The 18917-nt window shown below is 39.0% G+C and overlaps 1 protein-coding gene across 1 annotated transcript; it reads right to left on the bottom strand.

Moving 5' to 3' along the window:
* Positions 1-156: 156 nt before the first annotated feature.
* LOC148891711 (bcl-2-related ovarian killer protein-like) lies at positions 157-14899 on the bottom strand. The gene is made up of 5 exons (XM_089007637.1): positions 14411-14899; positions 11555-11820; positions 9731-9859; positions 2671-2834; positions 157-664 (listed from the first exon to the last, which is right to left on the bottom strand). The coding sequence occupies exons 2-5, from the start codon at positions 11775-11777 to the stop codon at positions 539-541; spliced, it is 642 nt and encodes a 213-aa protein (XP_088863763.1). The 5' UTR covers positions 11778-11820; positions 14411-14899; the 3' UTR covers positions 157-538.
* Positions 14900-18917: the final 4018 nt, after the last annotated feature.

The raw sequence follows: 18917 nt of genomic DNA on the forward strand, positions 1-18917 counted from the left end.
TTTTAATTATGAAAATAAAAACATAAATACTGTAATCGATGTACATGTTTAAAAGTTAAGGAAAACACCACAAACGTGTGTGTGTGTGTGTGTGTGTGTGTGTGTGTGTGTGTGTGTGTGTGTGTGTGTGTGTGTGTGTGTGTGTGTGTGTGTGTGTGTGTGTGTGTGTGTGTGTGTGTGTGTGTGTGCCTGTGCAAAGTCCTCTTTGGCCCGAAACTTAGCAACCCTGCGTCAGTATTGGATGTGAAATCCACACTTTTGATCAAAAAGGACCCAAACTGTTTGCATGACAGAAGTGGGGAGTTTGAAGTTTGCATTTGTTCCTAACCCCCACTCCCATCCAATCTCATCTTGCAATTAGACTCTGGTTGAAGCCCAATCCCCGGTGACAAAAGAGAAGCACGCTGAGCAAACATTGGTCCATGGCCACCCAGCAGCAGTCCAAGCTCAGCCCAGCAGGCTCGACACAAGAAGTAGAACGGCTCCCCAAGAATGTCTTTTTGTGTCGTATGGTGGAATCGAGGAAATCCAGCAGCGGTCACCTTTCCTTCATGATGTAAACGTACATGGATGTGAGAAAGTATCGCAGGGAATCCAGGGCGGAGGAGAGCCAGCGGTGTTCGGGGAAGAGGTCCTTTTTCACCACGCAGTTAGTCAGTTCCACCTGCAGGAGGAACCAGAGATCACCTTTAGGAAAAGTTCTACTTTGTATTCAGATTTGATCATTAAAAATGCGACAAGCCAAAAAAGGGAGCGTCGTATCATCATAAAAATGCTCTAATAAGACGACGTCGATACCACTTCACCAGAGCATTATTCATATCCATATTGTCGCCCTTTTCATATCATCTCAAAGAAAAACGATCAAAGTCTCAGTACAGGCAATCTTTGGACTAACAATGGGTCATTAAAGCAACTCTGGGGATGAGATTTAACACTCCATCACGCCCTGCCCCAATTCTGTTTAATAACTCAAATGCCTCCAACCGACAGGCTACCTTTAACTCATTCACTGCCAGATGATATGCAAAAAATGTGTCCACTCCAGTGCCAGAGTTTTTGTCATTGTCACCTAAACTCCAGGACCCACAGAATATTGAGTTTTAGGACTACATAAAGATTCCATTCGGCGTTATAAACCTTAGACTCTCTTCTTTCATCAGAAAAAAATAGTTAATTACTAAATTATATGCGTCTGGAGTTATAGTATATGAGCTTAAAATGCTGCAGTTGTTGAAAATACAATGCAATATATACATATTGCAGTGTTTGAAATAACGTCTGCCCGGAGGCCCGGGCGTACAACTTTTACGTCGGGCGTACAACTTTCAAAATGTTTCGGCCCGGGTGGCCAACAACTTCTTCAAGGAAAAAAATTAATCAAACATTTTTTAAATCCAACGTTTGTTTTATTCAATAAAGCAAAAGCGACAAGCAAACCGCTACAAGCCACGTGGACTCCTCTTTCTAAGTGGCTTTCAAAACTCTCAAGTACACTTTTCAGTCACAGTGTAGTCCGAAGCACGAAACAGGCGTCTGATTGGCTGCCGGTGCCGAGTATGCAAATTGCCAAACGAACCTTTGTTTGGCAAAGTCCACGTGGCTTTGAGCAGACAACGCAACGCAAACATTGCATTGTGCACCATGACGACAAACGACAACTGGAGCAAAATCTTCAGCAAGGGAGCATTTGTGGTAGGTACTTCCTTCATTTGAAAAAATCCTTTATACTTTGCAACAATGTTTTTTTTTTTTTGCGATTAGTCGTCTTATTGTGTTTCAATTTATGAAAAATGGGGCAGGCAACTTTATGGCCGGGCAGGCATCCTTTCAGAGTTGTCTGCCCGGGTGTCCGCTAACTTTGTGCCATGAGTTTCAGACACTGCATATTGGTTCATATAGCACTTTAACGACAGCTGAAGCTGGAACAAAGCGCTAACATGGCAAAAAAGGCTGCCCATTTGTGGAAGAGGAAAAACATTACCAGAGGCCATGGCCAGCACTTTATCGGCACCCAAACAAGAAACACAAAACACGAACAAATTTGGGAATGGGGCTCTACGTCATATTTTCAATTCCCGAATAAATTCATGAATGGCAGTGAATGAGTTAAGGGCCGCGTCCCGGTATTTATTTTTTGTTGACGAGTGACGCCTTTTTTCTCACTACATTTTTGCACAGAAATACAACTTTGGCATCATAGTCGGCCAACTTGATGTTACTCCTCAGGCAAAACTGCACACTGTTGAAATCTGTGCTCTACTATGAATGAAGCACTAAATATGAACGAGTGTAACTCATAATATCACAAATAATAGTGATACAGATCACAAGTAGAACGGTATACTAGTAATAGTTCTTCCTCTGCTCGTGTGACTTTTAATCACCCTGTATGACCGACCTTTTGATGGTTAAAAAAAAATGCAGAACTGACTTGATAGCAAGTGCAAAAGTACATCAAAAGTGTTTTACAAGTGATTGTTTCCCAGTACTGTATTACATTCCCGCGCAGCAGTAGGACACCCTTAAAACATTTATTGTTCTAACATGAAATATCATTGAATTGTGGTTTATTATAAAACGAGGTCATTCGAATGTATTATCAAAATATCACTAATATTAGGAGAAATAAATTCATAACAATGGGGAAGTCAAATGGCAGCGACTCACCCATCCTCCGCGTCTCTTGAGCCACTGCGCCAGATACTTGCGGACAAACTGGCCCAGACTGTCCACGATGATGTGAACCGTGCTGGCGTGTCCTTGCCTCACGCAGTCCACAGCCAAGGCGCCGGCCACCGCGTACATGGACACCACTTTGCCCCACGTGATGCCTGCAACCCCGAAAAATAAAAAATAAGAACTGGAGGGTGTGCTGCTCCATCTGGTGTGCACGCTGACACCACCAGACAACATACAGTATACAGTATGACTACCCATGAAGACAGGCAACCAGAAGCTCCAGTAAAATGAGCTGTTCTTCACAGATGATAAAGAATATACGTCTATACAAATTGTTGGATTAACTTCCGACGTGTGCACAATTTGTAACAAAATATCTTAACCCTTTCGATACCATAATCTGAATTTTGGATTTTTGGGAGAAATGTTACGCTGAATCATTTCATTGTCTTCTAAAGAAGGCATATCAATCAAAGAAATGCTGGAATATTTTGTTCTCATAGAATATTCAATGGTGGTACAAATCAGTCCCGTCAGTATTTTTGGAGAGCGAGACAAACTACTACTTACTGTCGACTGGTACCTACTATTAGTGGGAAATGTGGGAAGAGCAAAATTGTGTCAGAATACAAACATAAGAAGCCACTGGTAGGAATATTTGGGAACAAACGAGGGAGATAACACGACTGCCATTTGTTGCCCTTTGTTAGCATGGAGCTCAGCGGAGTTTCAGAAAAAAAGAACTTAGCGTTTATTTAAAATGCAGAACGTAACTATCAATATACATATACTAGAATAACATGAATTAATAAATAAAATTGCCTTTGAGTATTGTTATGAAATGTGTGTTAAAATATCTGTGGTTTAAAGCACTGCCGCATAGATGCTTTTTGTTAGCCTGTGTATGGGATTTTGCATTGTTTATTAGCATTATGCTAATAAACATATGGAGATTCAATTGTAATTGTGCACCCAATCGAGGTGCACAGGGTTAAATCCAAGTGTGTTTGTTTGAAGTAAAAAAAAAAACATGATTCGCATTGGACTTTGTTCTGTTAATCTTACTATACAACATGGCCACACATTGAAGCTGATAAGAGCTTGCTCTTAAACTGTCATGAGCAAAACACGTCATTGAAATAAAGAGAGTCAATTCCAATATTTACCCAGAGAAAGTGAACACAGCCCTGCAAGAAAATCATTTATACATGAAATTGGCTGCTTCTTGTTCGGAGCCACGGCGACGACAGTACGTAATCACATTAACCTCCTTCTACGTAGCCCGCTTGCATCATCAACCCGGGATGCTGACCCACAACGGCGCCCTGAGGCCAAGCCCGAGGCGAGCTTAAACGAGATAAGCGTCCACACAAAGTGTCAAAGGCTCACAGAAGCCGGGCCGAGAATAGAGTCGAGATTGTCTGGGATAAAGTCAACCAGGCGGAAAGGAGATAGCCACGGGGACCGGTCACAGGCTAGACATATTTGGTGTTATGCTGTACTTCCTTATTCCCAAGAGTCATGAAATATTTGGTTTTTGTCTCAAATAAATTAACTACAGTGCATCTATTTATATTCATTGATGACAATATTTTCTATGACTCCCCCTCACTCATTTTCCAATGCCTTATTGTAAAAGATACAATTGTAGAATACAGTAAAGTCTCGTTATATCGATATCGGATATATCGATAGTCCCGGTTATATCGATGCTATTTCTATGCACGCACGGAGAAAATTACATGCAAACAGGGTCGGATATATCGATAGTCCCGGTTATATCGATATTTTTTCGGACTCCCTTGAATATCGATATAACGAGACTTTACTGTATTTCATTGTTCTAAACTTTCATTAGCAACATATTTGAACTTTTTTGTAATGTAATCTAATCCCTTAATGTAAATAGTAGCTCTCAGGAACAACTGTGAGACAATGTGCAAAGTATCACACAGACAGTGGTTCAAGTGAGTGCAGAGCTGAAGCGATTATAACGGGATGCCGTTTCCCAGGCTTGTGCAAAATTGCAAAGAGGCACTAGACACTTATATTTGGGTGACTGTTGAGAGAGTTAATGGCGACGGGGGAAGAATCTGTTTAAATGTCAGATGGATTTGGTGCACATGGATCGGTAGCGCATGCCTGAAGGGAGTAGCTGGAAAAGGTAGTGGGCAGGGTGCGGCGGGTCCGCGCTCTTGTCTTGATTATTGTAGTGTACAAGTCCTCGAGAGTGAGTAGGGCGGTGACAATATTTTTTTCCGCAGACCTAACTGTCCGTTAGGACAGTTCTACCATGATTGCTATAACTTGGATCAAATTGTTCAACTTATCCCTTGGAATAAATATGAGAGATATTGTAATCATTTTCTTGTTACTAAACCCTACATAACAGTAACTTCATTCTTGACTTCTTGAAAGGACAACCGACGCCTCCGCACAAGTTGTGTCCATAATTTGTAAAATAACTTCAAATAACTTCTACTGAGCGTATTTTACAAAGATTCCACCGCATATAGCTATATTTTACGTTTTAAGACTCGTGCTGTATATTCAGGAAGTCTTGTTTTTGAGTTGGTGACGAGTCCGTACGTGACGTCACGGTAGGTATTGTCACTGACCAAGAAAGCGACACACAATGCATTTTTGGCTACTTTGTTTGGTCTGAAAATTTCGTGTTGATCCGTGTTGGTGGCGAAATTAGAAGGAAAACACATGAATAACGTGATGGTGAATCATTGTGTGTTGCACCAAGACTACTATTTGATACTACCTGACACAAATTCCAAGCAGACAAATCAGCCCATTTCCAACGGAGCTTGGGCGCCATCTTGTGCATTTCCTCGGACGCTATATTGCAGTCCAGACGCCTCAAAATGACACGGAAGGACTTCTTTAATCGATTGCAAACATTTATGCTTTCCTCTTCAGAACTATTTGAATCATATTCATAACTGGATGAGTAACAAGAAAGCATCTTCTCCGAATCTAAAGCCATTGTTTTGATTCTCGAGCAAGGCAAGATGTCTTGGCGTGACGTCACGAACAAGGAGGCGGGACCTTCTGAAACTTGCAATTTCCGGGGTCATTTTGAAGTAGTTTTGAGACACTTAAACTCATCTTTATTGGTGTTTTTCATTTGACTAAAAATATCAGCCCGCGTGTTTTGAGTATTTTAGATGCTATAAAACGTTTTTCTGATTTCAGTTAGGAAACAAAAAAATGGTGTCGGTTGTCCTTTAAATGCTTTAACAGTAATAACGGCCCTCCAAGAAAAACGCTCACTTCAATGTGGCACTCGACAAAAATGAGTTTGACACCCCAGGTCTACTGTTGGTGTTCTTAGTATATGAAGTGGCTCATACATGCTTGCAGCGAGTGAAACGATTCGAGCTACACAGGAGAACACTCTCATCCTTTTGTGGAGCTCAAACAAGTGACAAGCAAGACAAAATGGTATCAAATTTACCTAAAATAAATCAAGCGTATGAGTATTTCTATTTTTTCCCTTGTCTATTTTTATGCACCGCTCAAAGGCTCCCAGAAGTTCACAAGTTTGTTTGAGGAATGCAATCCTTCCCAAAATGTGCACATCCCCTGTGTTCACCTCCCAAAAAGGCAAAAGCGACGCAGATGTATTTGAAAACTTTCCTGGCAAGCGAACAAGGTCAACACAACAGGGAGATGGCATACTTTGACCGGATCACAAAATCAAACGTGGTTTTATTACTTGAACAATGACTGAATGGTTGAAAATTATGTTTCAGTGAGACAAAAATACAATGCCAAAATCAAGTACTAAACGGTTTTGTGATAAATCGGAGGATTTCGTTGCACTGAAAAGAAATGTACAGTGAGACCTCAACTTAAAAACACCTTATCTTACAAACTTTTTGTCTTACAAACGTCAAATTTATGAAAATTAAACCTTATAATAAGCACTATTTTCATAATACACACCCACCACGGCTGGCGGAGTGATCTTCGGCGGAAGCACACGACCGAACAGCACCAGAGGTTAAGTTACCAACAGTCCTTATGGAAGGTGACTCTCCTTCCATAAGCCATCAACGACCATCAAAAAGGTAAATAAAACTTTATTTTACAGCAGTTTATTTCTTTAATTACAGTCGTCATGTAATGCGCCTCTCTCTCCAAACAGCAATTCCCTTTGACCTTCGACCTCCAACGCCATTCCATCAAGCCATCAATGACCATCACAAATGTAAATAAAGTGACTATGATACAATGCAGTGTATTTCTTTCATTACAATACAATTGCACTAGAATAAGGTATGTTGTGTGTAGTTTTAAGGCTTATTTAGTTGACAAGTATATTTTATGGAAACCCGGGAACGGATTATTCCCATTTTAATGGTTTCCTATGGGGAATTTTGTTTTGAGATACACACTTTTCGCCTTACACACTCTGTCTGGGAACCAATTAAGTTCGTAAGTTGAGGTCTCACTGTATACATAAAAAAATTAAACATTAAAATACGTAAATACATTTAAACATTCAAACACTTTTTTTCTTGTAATATTACAATGCTGGTGATGAATAAGTGAAATTGTATCATCATACAAAGTAAATGTTCAACTTTATAACATGCAAATTAATTCTTTGAATGTATTATTGGAATTTAACAACAAATCTAAAGAAAAACAACCTTTATTTCAGAAAACAGAATTTATTCTAATTAATTTCCAACTTTGGTTTCATCACGCAATTGATCTATTTTTTCCCTGTTTGTCTTTCAACATGTCTTCTCCAGCGTATTACATTTCATACACATTTTCCTCCCACAATTTGCATTTATTGATTTCATGTTTTGTTCAACACACAGACAAAGATTAGGTGAGGTGGATTACACTTGAATGGGTGCGGTCTTTACAAAAAGCGCATTTTTGAGGCCAGTGCTAGAAGGCATTCAATGCATCCACAACATGGGTTGGGCTTCACGCGTCAGGACAAGACGTGCCCTGTCACACATAAACGCATGCATCCCTTTTTCAAACCGTTGGATGGGTTGAGGAGAATTTTCTCAATCAGGGAGCCAGATAGGCTTTAATCTCATGTTTTTATTTTATCCATTTATGATTATTATCATTTTCAATGAATCAAGCCAATGTTTATTATGCAACTACAATGTATATTTTGAAGCTTTTTATTCTATGAGTTTGCATTTTATTGAGGCTATAGAAAGAATAACAAGCTAGTTGGCATTCAAAGTCATAACGGTAGGAGGAAATGTGTGTTTTATATAAAAAGAATACACACATATATACATACAGTAAAGTCTCGTTATATCGATATCGGATATATCGATAGTCCCGGTTATATCGATACTACTTCTATGCACGCACGGAGAAAATTACATGTAAACAGGGTCGGATATATCGATAGTCCCGGTTATATCGATATTTTTTTGGACTCCCTTGAATATCGATATAACGAGACTTTACTATATATATATATATATATATATATATATATATATATATATATATATATATATATATATATATATATATATATATATATATATATATACAGTAAAGTCTCGTTATATCGATATCGGTTATATCGATAGTACCGCTTATTACAATACTACTACTACTACAATACTTTTCATTTCCCTTGCGCATTTCTAGTCTTTTGATGTATAATTAGTACCGTTTAGTACGATACCCGGTTATTAAGATAATCCGGTTATTACGGTGGTCCTTTTCATCCCCCGCCGGCCATTTTTGTTGTTTATATCGATATATCCGTCGCGCCATTGGTCAACTTGGTCACGTGTCTTGTTACATGAGCCGCCATCGGTCGCGCCATTGGTCGACTTGGTCACATGAGCCGCCATCGGTCGCGCCATTGGTCGACTTGGCCGTGTGACTTTGTCACGTGACACGCCATCGGTCGCGCCATTGGTCAACTTGGTCACGTGTCTTGGTTACGTGTCACGCCATCAGTCGCGCCATTGGTCGACTTGGTCAGGTGACTTGGTTACGTGCCCAGCCCCGTGTAGCAGAGCCATTTTCATTTTCAGACGCTAGCTCGTGTGTAGCAGACGAGATTGAAGTGTTTGTGTTAAAAGGTAAAAATGGGAAGCAGAAGAAGATTGATGACTTTTTTAAATTGTATACATAATACAGTAAGATGTAAGCGTTGCAGTTTCCCTGTTGTGTTATGTACATGCCCACTGTACTGTATATGAATGCAATCGTTTTTTGCAACAATGTTTCTTGTTTTGTCTGCTGAAGCGCGATGATTTTGAAAATTATTAACATTCCATACTGTGTATTAAAGGACAGCCGATGTCACTTTTTATTCAAATGCAAATAAAAATGACTTCACGCCAAGACGTCTTGCATTGCTTGTGAATCCAAACAATGGCTTCAGATTCGGATAATATGCTTTCTTGTTACGCATCCAGTTATGAATATGTTTTAAATACACTGTAGTTCTGAAGATTAAAGCATACATGTTTACAATCATTAAAGAATTATATGTGCCATTTTGAGGCAACATTGGGGGAACATCTCTCACCCAAAAAAAAAAGGGAGCTAATGGCCAGCTCCGTTTCTTATATGGCGCTTGGCTGCCCTCTTTTGGCGGCTTTTGTTTAATGCAGTTCGGCGCAGGATCGGATATATCGATAGTCCCGGTTATATCGATATTTTGTCGGACTCCCTTGAATATCGATATAACGAGACTTTACTGTGTATATATATATATATATATATATATATATATATATATATACATACATATATTTATTTATTTATTTATTATTTTTTATTTTTTTGCAAGAGAATTAGGGGAAAATGTCATGTATTTTCAAGATTCAATTCCCAATGGAGCAATAATTAAAGTTGCATATTTTGTGGACATTTTCAAGAGAAAAATATGCATTTTTAAGACTTGAGTCATATTGGTAATTTTTAGGTTGGATTTAAAAAAAAAGTGTACATTTTCTAGATGATATGATAATATGACAGGAACAAAAGTTGCCATCCGACAGGTGTTGACGGGGACACGCTGATGTACCTGTGGAGAAGATCTCTGTGGCAACGCCGATGAAGGCGTCGGAAACCATGGTCTCCATGGCAACGGAAATGTTGAGTTGGCGGGCCACGTTCCTGTACAGGCTGGGAAGGATGCGCTCCAGCTCGTCACCTTGGTAACATGGACAAAAACATCAGCTTGCTGCAAAAATAAAGACAGGAAATAAAAATTGCATTCACACCGCCAATGTTGCATGCTGGCCAAGAAATAATTCCATAAAGAAATTGTAATTGTTCATAAAAATATTACATTTGAGAAAGCATAAAATGATAACATTTTTTTACTACTTCAAAAAAGGAACACTATGTACAAAAGTATCTTTGCTATTTAAACATAAAAGGTTTTTCGACTAAAATTATGTACCAAGTAGGAATGGCTGACCCTGGCCTTATTTTTAGGTATTGGGGATTCATACTGAAGCCCCAAAAAAATCTGCCATGAAGTGACTTTTCCTCAGCAATAGTTGCCGTAATACTTGCAGCAGTTTGATACATTGGCGAATCATCAGCTGTGTGAGAAAGAACATTGTGTCATTGGGTTTAATAAAATTTTATGTCAAAACTATTAAAGAGTATTAATCAGAATCAGAAAACCTTTATTCGTCCCACAATGGGGAAATTTGCACTCCACAGCAGCAATTTGAAAGGGGATGGGGTGGGGGGGGTGAAAGGATAGAAAACAAGATTAGTGTGTTCTTGTGAAAATTCTTAATGTATCAGTCTGGGAAAAAAACTGGTACTGGACATTCTTAATCACAAAAAGAAAAAAAGGGGATACAGTTGACCCCTGCAGAGTTGTGATTCAGCACAAGTGGCTTCAATGATTTTCTGATTTTCTTTGGCTTTTTTTCTATATTTTTTTTTATTGTTTGTTTTTATAGTAAGAGAGAAAATTTCTGTTGTTCACGGCCCGGTAGTCGAGTACTTAGCACCCCAGCTTCACAGTGCAGTGAAGCTGGGGAAGCTGAGTTCAAGACCCGGTCCGGCCTCCCTGTGTGGAGTTTGCATGTTGTCCCCGGGCCCGCGTGGGTTTTCTGTAGGGTCCTCCGGTTTCCAGGCCGATTGAACGCTCTAAATTGTCCTTAGGTGTGTGTGTGAGAGCGAATGGTTGTTCGTCTCTGTGTGCCCTGCGATTGGCTGTCAACCAGTTCAGGGTGTCCTCCGCCTTGTGTCCAAAAATGACTGGGATAGGCGCCAGCACCCCCTGCGACCCTAATGAGGATAAAGCGGTCTGGAAAATGGATGGATGGATGGATGGATGAATTCCTGTTATTCATTGAAAACACATGTTGGCAGCTTGGGCCAGGGGACCACTATTTATTTGCAAAGCTGTTTTATCTGACAGGCTACATCGGCAGGAGTTTCAGGGGAATACCCCAGTACACATTGAAGAGACTATGTCTCTTGGCTGGCCTGGGAACACCTTGGGAGAGCAAAGTCTGGCCTTCCTTGCTAAAGCTGTTACCCTCGCAACCCAACCCTGGGTAAACAGTCAAAAACAGATGGGCAGATAAACGTTTCAATGTTATAAAAGGTTAAAATTTGATTTTTTTAAGGTTCTCCAATGTGAGACAAATAAAGGTTATCTCATTTCAATCAACTCATCAGTTGTCACGGAAGTACATTGTCGTTATTCTGCTTCGTGGGATTCCGACGCCTCTACATGAAGCATTGAGGAAATACTGTTTGAGGAACCTCATTGTAAAACTGTCTATGGTCCCATCGGAGATAAACTCTTACATTCGTCACAGTGGCTGTTTTGCAACATTTGCAAGCAAAAGCATTACAGAGAGTGACAAGGTCTTACTGAGGCAGAGGAGCACAAAGGAGACCTCGGCCAGGGCGGCGCTGCAAGGTGACAAGTTGAGCTCGCTTTTGGACCATGTCAACCCGTTCTGGTTGAGTCTGGACAGGATGAAGTCTCGGCATAAGGCCTTGGCCTGCGTCACCAGCTGCTTGTCACTCAGGGATCGGTCGAACACCTCCAGGACGTCGGCGGCGAACGCCGTCGACTTGCGAAGAACCTCCATCACTTCCTTATGGCGACTCTTTTGAGAACCGACGTCAAATCAGCTGCCGCAAGAAAAAGAATGAAAAAATACTTCACATTAGCACAAGGACCAGAGATGTCAGTTTAAAAAAACATATTCTCAAATAGTGGTAACATTATTTGCCTTTCCAGTCAGGAAATCCAACTTGGATTGGATATTGGATTGGATATGCCTTTATTAGTCTCACAGTGGAGAAATTTACATTTCACAGCAGCAAAGTGATGAAAGGAATGAAAGTAGAAAAACGAAACTTCATTTACTTTTGTATATTCAGAAAATGCACGGCATATAGACTTTTACTTGAAGGTGAATTCAGTGTCGCAAAAAGTAGCACCTTTGAACATAAAAGGAAGATCTACGTAAAGGCCTGCCGGCTGGAGCATATGATAGCATTGTCAAGACTTCAATAAATAAGTATGTGCAACATTTAAAGGACAACCGACGTCACTTTTTTGTTTCTTAACTGACACCAGAAAAACTTTTTATAGCATCTAAAATACCCAAATCATGCCGTATGATATTTTTATTCAAATGCAAAACACCAATAAAAATGACTTAAAGTGTCAAATACAGTAAAGTCTCGTTATATCGATATTCAAGGGAGTCCGAAAAAATATCGATATAACCGGGACTATCGATATATCCGACCCTGTTTGCATGTAATTTTCTCCGTGCGTGCATAGAAATAGTATCGATATAACCGGGACTATCGATATATCCGATATCGATATAACGAGACTTTACTGTATCTGCAAAAAAATGAGCTGCGAATTGGGCATTTTCAGAAAGTCCCGCCCCCAGTTTGTGATGTCACGCCAAGACGTCTTGCATTGCTTGAGAATCAAAACAATGGCTTCAGATTCAGAGAATATGCTTTCTTGTTACGCCTCCAGTTATGAATATGATTCAAATAGTTCTGAGGAAGAGGAAAGCATACATGTTTGCAATCGATTAAAGAATTTATTCCATGCCATTTTGAGGCAACATTGGGGAGAAAAAATCACCTCCGTTTCCACAGGCTGATAAATTCCTTATATGGAGCTTGGAGACGCTCTTCTGGCGGCTTTTGAGTGCAACACAAGGTTTTCAGACCAAACAATACAGCAAAATACATTGACGTGATGGAAGGACTGCTACAATGTGTCTTTTTTTTTCGGTCAGGGGGCGTTCCTTTAGTGACGTCACGTACAGACTCGTCACCAACTCAAAAACAAGACTTCCTGAATATTCAGCGCGAGTCTTAAAACGTAAAATATAGCTATATGCGGTGGAATCTTTTTAAAATAAGCCCAGTAGAAGTCATTTGAAGCCATTTTACAAATTATGGACACAACTTGTCCGGAGACGTCGGTTGTCCTTTAACAGCCTTGTTCCCTCTGTCTCACTTATATTGCGGATGCAACTATAATACTGCAGTTGCCAATAAAAACTAAAATGCATTCAGTGCATTGATGAATCATTACATGTCCATATCATACTACAACAATAAAATGTTTACATTTTGAAGTTTACAATAATCACTTTTTTCAAGTTTGTGTCAAGTTAAAAAGAAAAAAAGGTTAGTTCTGTTGCACACACTGTGCTTTCCAACGAGTGTTATCTCGCTTCAATACCCTGATATCAAGTTGGGGACGGAGGGTGGACTTTAATGCTGGCCGTATTTTTCGGTGTCAGCTGAAAGTAAGTAATAAAGAAACGTGTCATTTAATTTACTTTTAAATGGAAGTCATTAGTCGGGGAACCAAGACTTTTTTTCGAGGAGGTAATTATTAGTCTAGTAACATGTTTTTAAGTAAACTGTCGAAACATTTTTGAGGACACTAGTCACTTTGTTTTAAATCACGTTGGAAAACCTGCAAACATCACACTCCACCCTTTATTTTTAGCGGAAGACTATGACCAGCAAATTACATAAATATATGCTGGAGGCGCTAATAGCGCACAGGCAAAGCCAAGATAATACTGTTGCTGCCGCTACGTCTTGCATTATGCAACCACATGAAAACACAACACAAGTTGGGTTTGTTGGGAAAGATATATGTATTTTTACATATGAAATAAAAATGCATGAAAATATATATTTTAATATATTTTTGAAATATTGCATATTTCAAGGACCCCAAACCTGTACAAAAATCTAACTAAATTAAAAGCAAATAAATTTAATAATAAATAAAATCATGATTTTAAGTAAATTCTAAATACAAATTTGTAAAAAGTCTCAGCATTGATGATTGACTAAATCGTAAACAAACATTTTTTTAGAAAAACAAAATAACATCAGCACAAACAAATAATTACAATTAATAGTATAAAAAAATACAATATCTTGGAAATAGATCTACAGAAAATTTTATGGAATCAATAATATAGCAGCGGAAATAGATGTATATGCACAATCAAAAACACACGGTATGACTAAAAAACCCGGGATGAAAGTCCTGATAAAAAAATAGTAATATATTAGGTTACTAATAAAATAAGAGAAATAATACCTGTACACACATGCACCCAAACACACACATAAAACAAATGTCAACTCTTAAATATATAAAGACGCTTGCTGCATCTGCAGAAAGCCAGGTGATCCGCGTGCTTTTAGGTTTTCTTACCTTGAACATCACTTGTCCGCGTCCACGTCCACTCAAATCGGATTTGGGGCGCGTTAAATTGTCCCAATTTGCAAAAGTGAAAGTGGGGAAAGCCCTTCACAAACAACCACGGCGCCACCACAACAACGCTATTGTTGCTGCTATGAAGGGTGCCGCTGTATTGCTGCTCGTTGGTCGCAAGTTCCTCATGGAAGCGAAAGCGCTTCCGGCTCCAAATAAGAAGAAAATTGGAAGAAGAGGACGCCTCAAGTTGACGTCGTTCTCTACCTGTTGTTCCACCTGGGTGCGCTCCATTCACCGACTGGAAACGGCCGGAGGACCGGTCGGACAGCCCGCCCCAAGACTAACACACCCTCTCCACGCTCACGAGAAAGACATTACCAAAAGGCGGCTTTACAAATCTCATTTTATTTATTTATTTTCTTTCAGGAATGTAATAGAATATTAATTATTGCATGGGCTCTCCCATTGTTCTATTTCAGATTTCAATTTATGTAACCACTAGCTGCCGGCGGATCTTCCAAATATGGTACGACCGACGTTTTTAAATCCTTAGTCAAGAGTCTAAATTTAGCAAAGCGGTGAATCTGCACGTAAACAGCGACGCCAACGCAGTCGTAAAGTCATGAGTCATAATATTTGCACGAGAAACGCTTTAAGACTGTCAAAATTAAACAAGGACATTACAGAGCGGAAGTATAGTTACTAATGTTCCGTTTGTATGTTGTTGTCGAATATTTGGGAGGTCATGTTCACTAAACAAGCTTAGGTTTTCAAAACCTGAAAGGTATTAAGTTTCGATTTTTTTTTTCAAATTTAAATATTTTTTATTATTTTTTTATTTTATTTATTATTTTTTATTATTATTTTAAATTGGGATTTTAAGGAAAATTGTGGTTTAAAATCTAATTAGGTTTGAAAATTAGGGTTTGCAGCTTCTATTAGAACACAGGTGTCAAACACAAGGCTTGGGGGCCGCCACATCATTTTATGTGGTCTTCGATTGATGCTTGCTCTTCTTCTTTTCCTTTCGGCTTTTCCCGTCAGGGGTCGCCACAGCGAATCAGTCCTCCATCTTCAGAGGTTTGATTCGCATGTTTGTTTTGGCCAAGCTTTTACATCGGATGCCCTTCCTAACACAACCCTCTGTATTTATCCGGGCTTGGGAACGGCACAATAAGACACTGGCTTGTTCCCCCTTGTCGCTACAGAACAAGCAATTTGATGATCTGAAAATCTGAAAATTTGAAAATCTGATTTTTTTTTTATTCTCACGTGTAATAAATATACCTTTTCTTGTGAGATAAGCCCTCATTTCATTTACATCTCCAACCTTGAATAAATTATTTCTGCTATGAATCGCAAATGAGGCTTTCAAACTCAGAATAGATACATTTACATAAGAAGCAGTTGAATTCAAAGTAGGGTTTCGAGACAGACAAGTTTAGAATCCCAAATTAGTGTTTGAATGTAGAATTAATAGTCCGTATAAAATTGACATGTTCATGTGTCCCTATTAGCAATCCAAAAAAATGAATGCGATTTACCGTGAGCTGGCCATTTTTTTTTTTTGCTTGGAAAAAGAGTGGTGCTTTTTTAATTCGTCCACATGGTGTCAGTGTTTCTCCTTAAATCATCAGTCAGCAATACAACCAGTGGGCACAGTAGAATACTGTGCCCACAGTACTGTATCAACAACAATCCGTGGAGCTTCGTGCCAAAAATACGAATCCAGTGTCCTTATAACAACTTGAAACAAATGACTTATTTATTTAAAGTTCATATTACGTGAAACACCGTTTATCATTTCTGATATTTTTGTAAGAGAGAGGGTTAATTTGACTTGCAGTGAAGGTAAATTAGATTTTCCTCCCCAAAAATGGTTAACCCCGATGAGTTTCCTTGGAAATTACGACAGCAAAATCACTCATAAACAACACCCACCACAATATAACCACTGAAGGGACTTTTACAGAGTCATCATATAATTGAGTTGAATACTGGTACATGTGGCTTGATTCATTTGCTATTGTTCTCCTCCAAATCAGATTTTTTTAACCTATAAGTCACCCCAACTGGATGTTCAATCGTTTTCTGAACACAGAGGTCGCGGGGGGAATCACTCTTAACACACCTCACACCATCAGATAGTCGCTTGGGACCATCTTAATGAGATCTAAATATGAGATCTGTGCTGATTTTAATCATAATAGTGGCAAGGGTGTTCCAATTGACGGTGATTTTGCTGCGGTTCGATTTCACATTTGTATTATGTATTCTGTGGCTCAATCCTAACTGTGTTGTTTACCTCAACATTTTGGATCCTACGTATTCAACATGTCTAAGATTTACCATGGTCTGCACCAATGGTTTTCAATGCGGCTTGTGGAGGGGGAAATAAATCACTCCTCAAATCCAACACCTGGTGATCACCCCTCAGAATAATCTTTCATAGACATCCGATAATCGGGCCTTTGTTGACTTTGATTGTACACTGTCAACTTCATGTCATCATAACAAACAAGGTCCTCATGACGTATTTCACCAAATACCATAAGAGGGAATGTACTTTAGTTCCAGATGATGAACTTTACTGACAGACTTCAAATCTTGTCCCAAACCTATAAAGTTCGAAACCTTCCAAAGCAAATACTCAATGTTGTTTTTGGTCCACCCAAACAAGGATTCCAATGATGTCCGTGTCAGTCTGATGGGAACTTATGAGCTCAATGTGACGCCATGTTAGGCATTTCTTCTTTCACAAAGTGGGCAGTGAATTCACATTTGTTTTAACAAGCTCCATTCATAAGTTTTTGCAAGTCAAGCAGCCAGAATGCCGTGATTGGTTAATTGAGGACGAGTGGTAAGCCTTTAGAATTCTTTGCTAATTCTGTTAAAAATTGAGGCTGACAAGGAATATGATGATGTTTTGTCGTACCCTACTTCGTTGACACGTGTTACAGGTCCACGAGGAACACATAGCTTGTTAAATTAACAAAGTGGAAGAAAATCCGCTGACTCTGCTTTCCTCAAGTAGCAAAAAGAAAAAAAATGGTGAAAAAACGTCATGCGGAAACCAATTTCATCGAAGGACACAAAATTGATTTTACATATCTATCATAAGAGGACCCCTGAAATAATTTCAAGGACTCTCACCAACAACTGAATGAACATCAGCAATTTTGGTTCAAAGCGGCCATTTCTCACCCCAGGAAAGTTTGGTAAAATAAATCAGAATGAGAAAACCTTTAATAGTCCCACAATGGGGAAATTTGCAATCTACAGCAGTAAAATTGAAATGGGTGGGTGTGGGAGGGTCAAAAGATAAAGTATTCTATGCACAAAAGAAAATGTCAGAAGACTGAAATGTACAACTGCATACAAAAAAAACTAATCAACATGTGACACCACTTTTACTTTTGCACACAAAATAGGTTGTTAGTATCTAATGTGGCATACTTAAAAATGTCAAGGGCCCATGTCAAGGGCCCATAGAAGAAAATAACATATTTGGACATGAAATGTGGACGTCAAATTGAAACCCAGCACATTTAACCTGGTTTTAGATTCATCCATATTTAAAGTCCAAATGTAATCAGACATGTTATTGTCGTTGTTGCCATCTGCAGGTTTGAAATCCAGCCCTTCTCTCTCCCTTCCTCTTGGGGAGTGACTTTGTTGTGCTCCCCCAATGTTGAAACCAGGTTCATTTACATAAGAAGCAGTTGAGTTTCATTGAATATAAGTACCCACAAACATAAAGCACAGCCAAGAAAAAAAATTAAATACAATGCTATGCTGCCGCTCGACTGGAGTCTGGAATGAATTACATGCTAGGCAATTAAATCATTAAATCTTAATGAATATGAACTCTCAACGGGATAAACAATGTCCATTAATACATGTGTGATCTTTGATTGAATTTGAGTGATTTCACTCAATTCGGCTGACATTTGACTCAAGTAATATAATTCGCAAATTATGTTGCTGGTCAAACGGTCGCATTTAATTCAATTTAATTCATTCACTGCCAGACAATGTGCAAATACGTGTGCACTCTAGTGCCAGTTTTTTTGGGTCATTTTCACTCAAATTGCAGGACCCACAGAATATTGAGGTATATAAACATTCAATGCGGGCGTAAGAAACCTTAGACTCTCTTCTTTCATTAGAAAAAAAAGTTTATTTCGAGCTTACTTATTTGTAGAGTTATCTGCATTAAAAGTGGGGGTGGCTGTACAAAAGGCAAATGCTTGTGAACATTTGTTTTCAAAGTTCTACATTGTGTGTGCCAGGTTTTGTAATGTTGCAAAGATACTTTCAAGCAGTTATAAAATTCATCTTTTTGGTTAAAATAAATAAGATAGCAACTTATCCTTATGGTTGGAGATGGAATTATTAATAATAATAAAAATACATTACATTTATAAGCACCTTTCAAAACTCTCAAGGACACTTTACAACCACAGGATAGTTTTTTCCTGCGGGTGAGCAGCGGCAGCCACAC

The sequence above is a fragment of the Hippocampus bargibanti genome, linkage group LG11, assembly GCF_051943395.1.
Source record: "Hippocampus bargibanti isolate YZ-2025 linkage group LG11, ASM5194339v1, whole genome shotgun sequence".
Taxonomy (NCBI): domain Eukaryota; kingdom Metazoa; phylum Chordata; class Actinopteri; order Syngnathiformes; family Syngnathidae; genus Hippocampus; species Hippocampus bargibanti.

Excerpts from the sequence above, each read along its gene's own strand:
- LOC148891711 (XM_089007637.1), bottom strand. The coding sequence starts at position 11,777 with ATGGAGGTTCTTCGCAAGTCGACGGCGTTCGCCGCCGACGTCCTGGAG. Across the intron at positions 9,860-11,554 it reads CTTTGTGCTCCTCTGCCTCA|GTGACGAGCTGGAGCGCATC; the intron begins GTAAGACCTTGT and ends CATGTTACCAAG. Across the intron at positions 665-2,670 it reads TCAAGAGACGCGGAGGATGG|GTGGAACTGACTAACTGCGT; the intron begins GTGAGTCGCTGC and ends TTCCTCCTGCAG.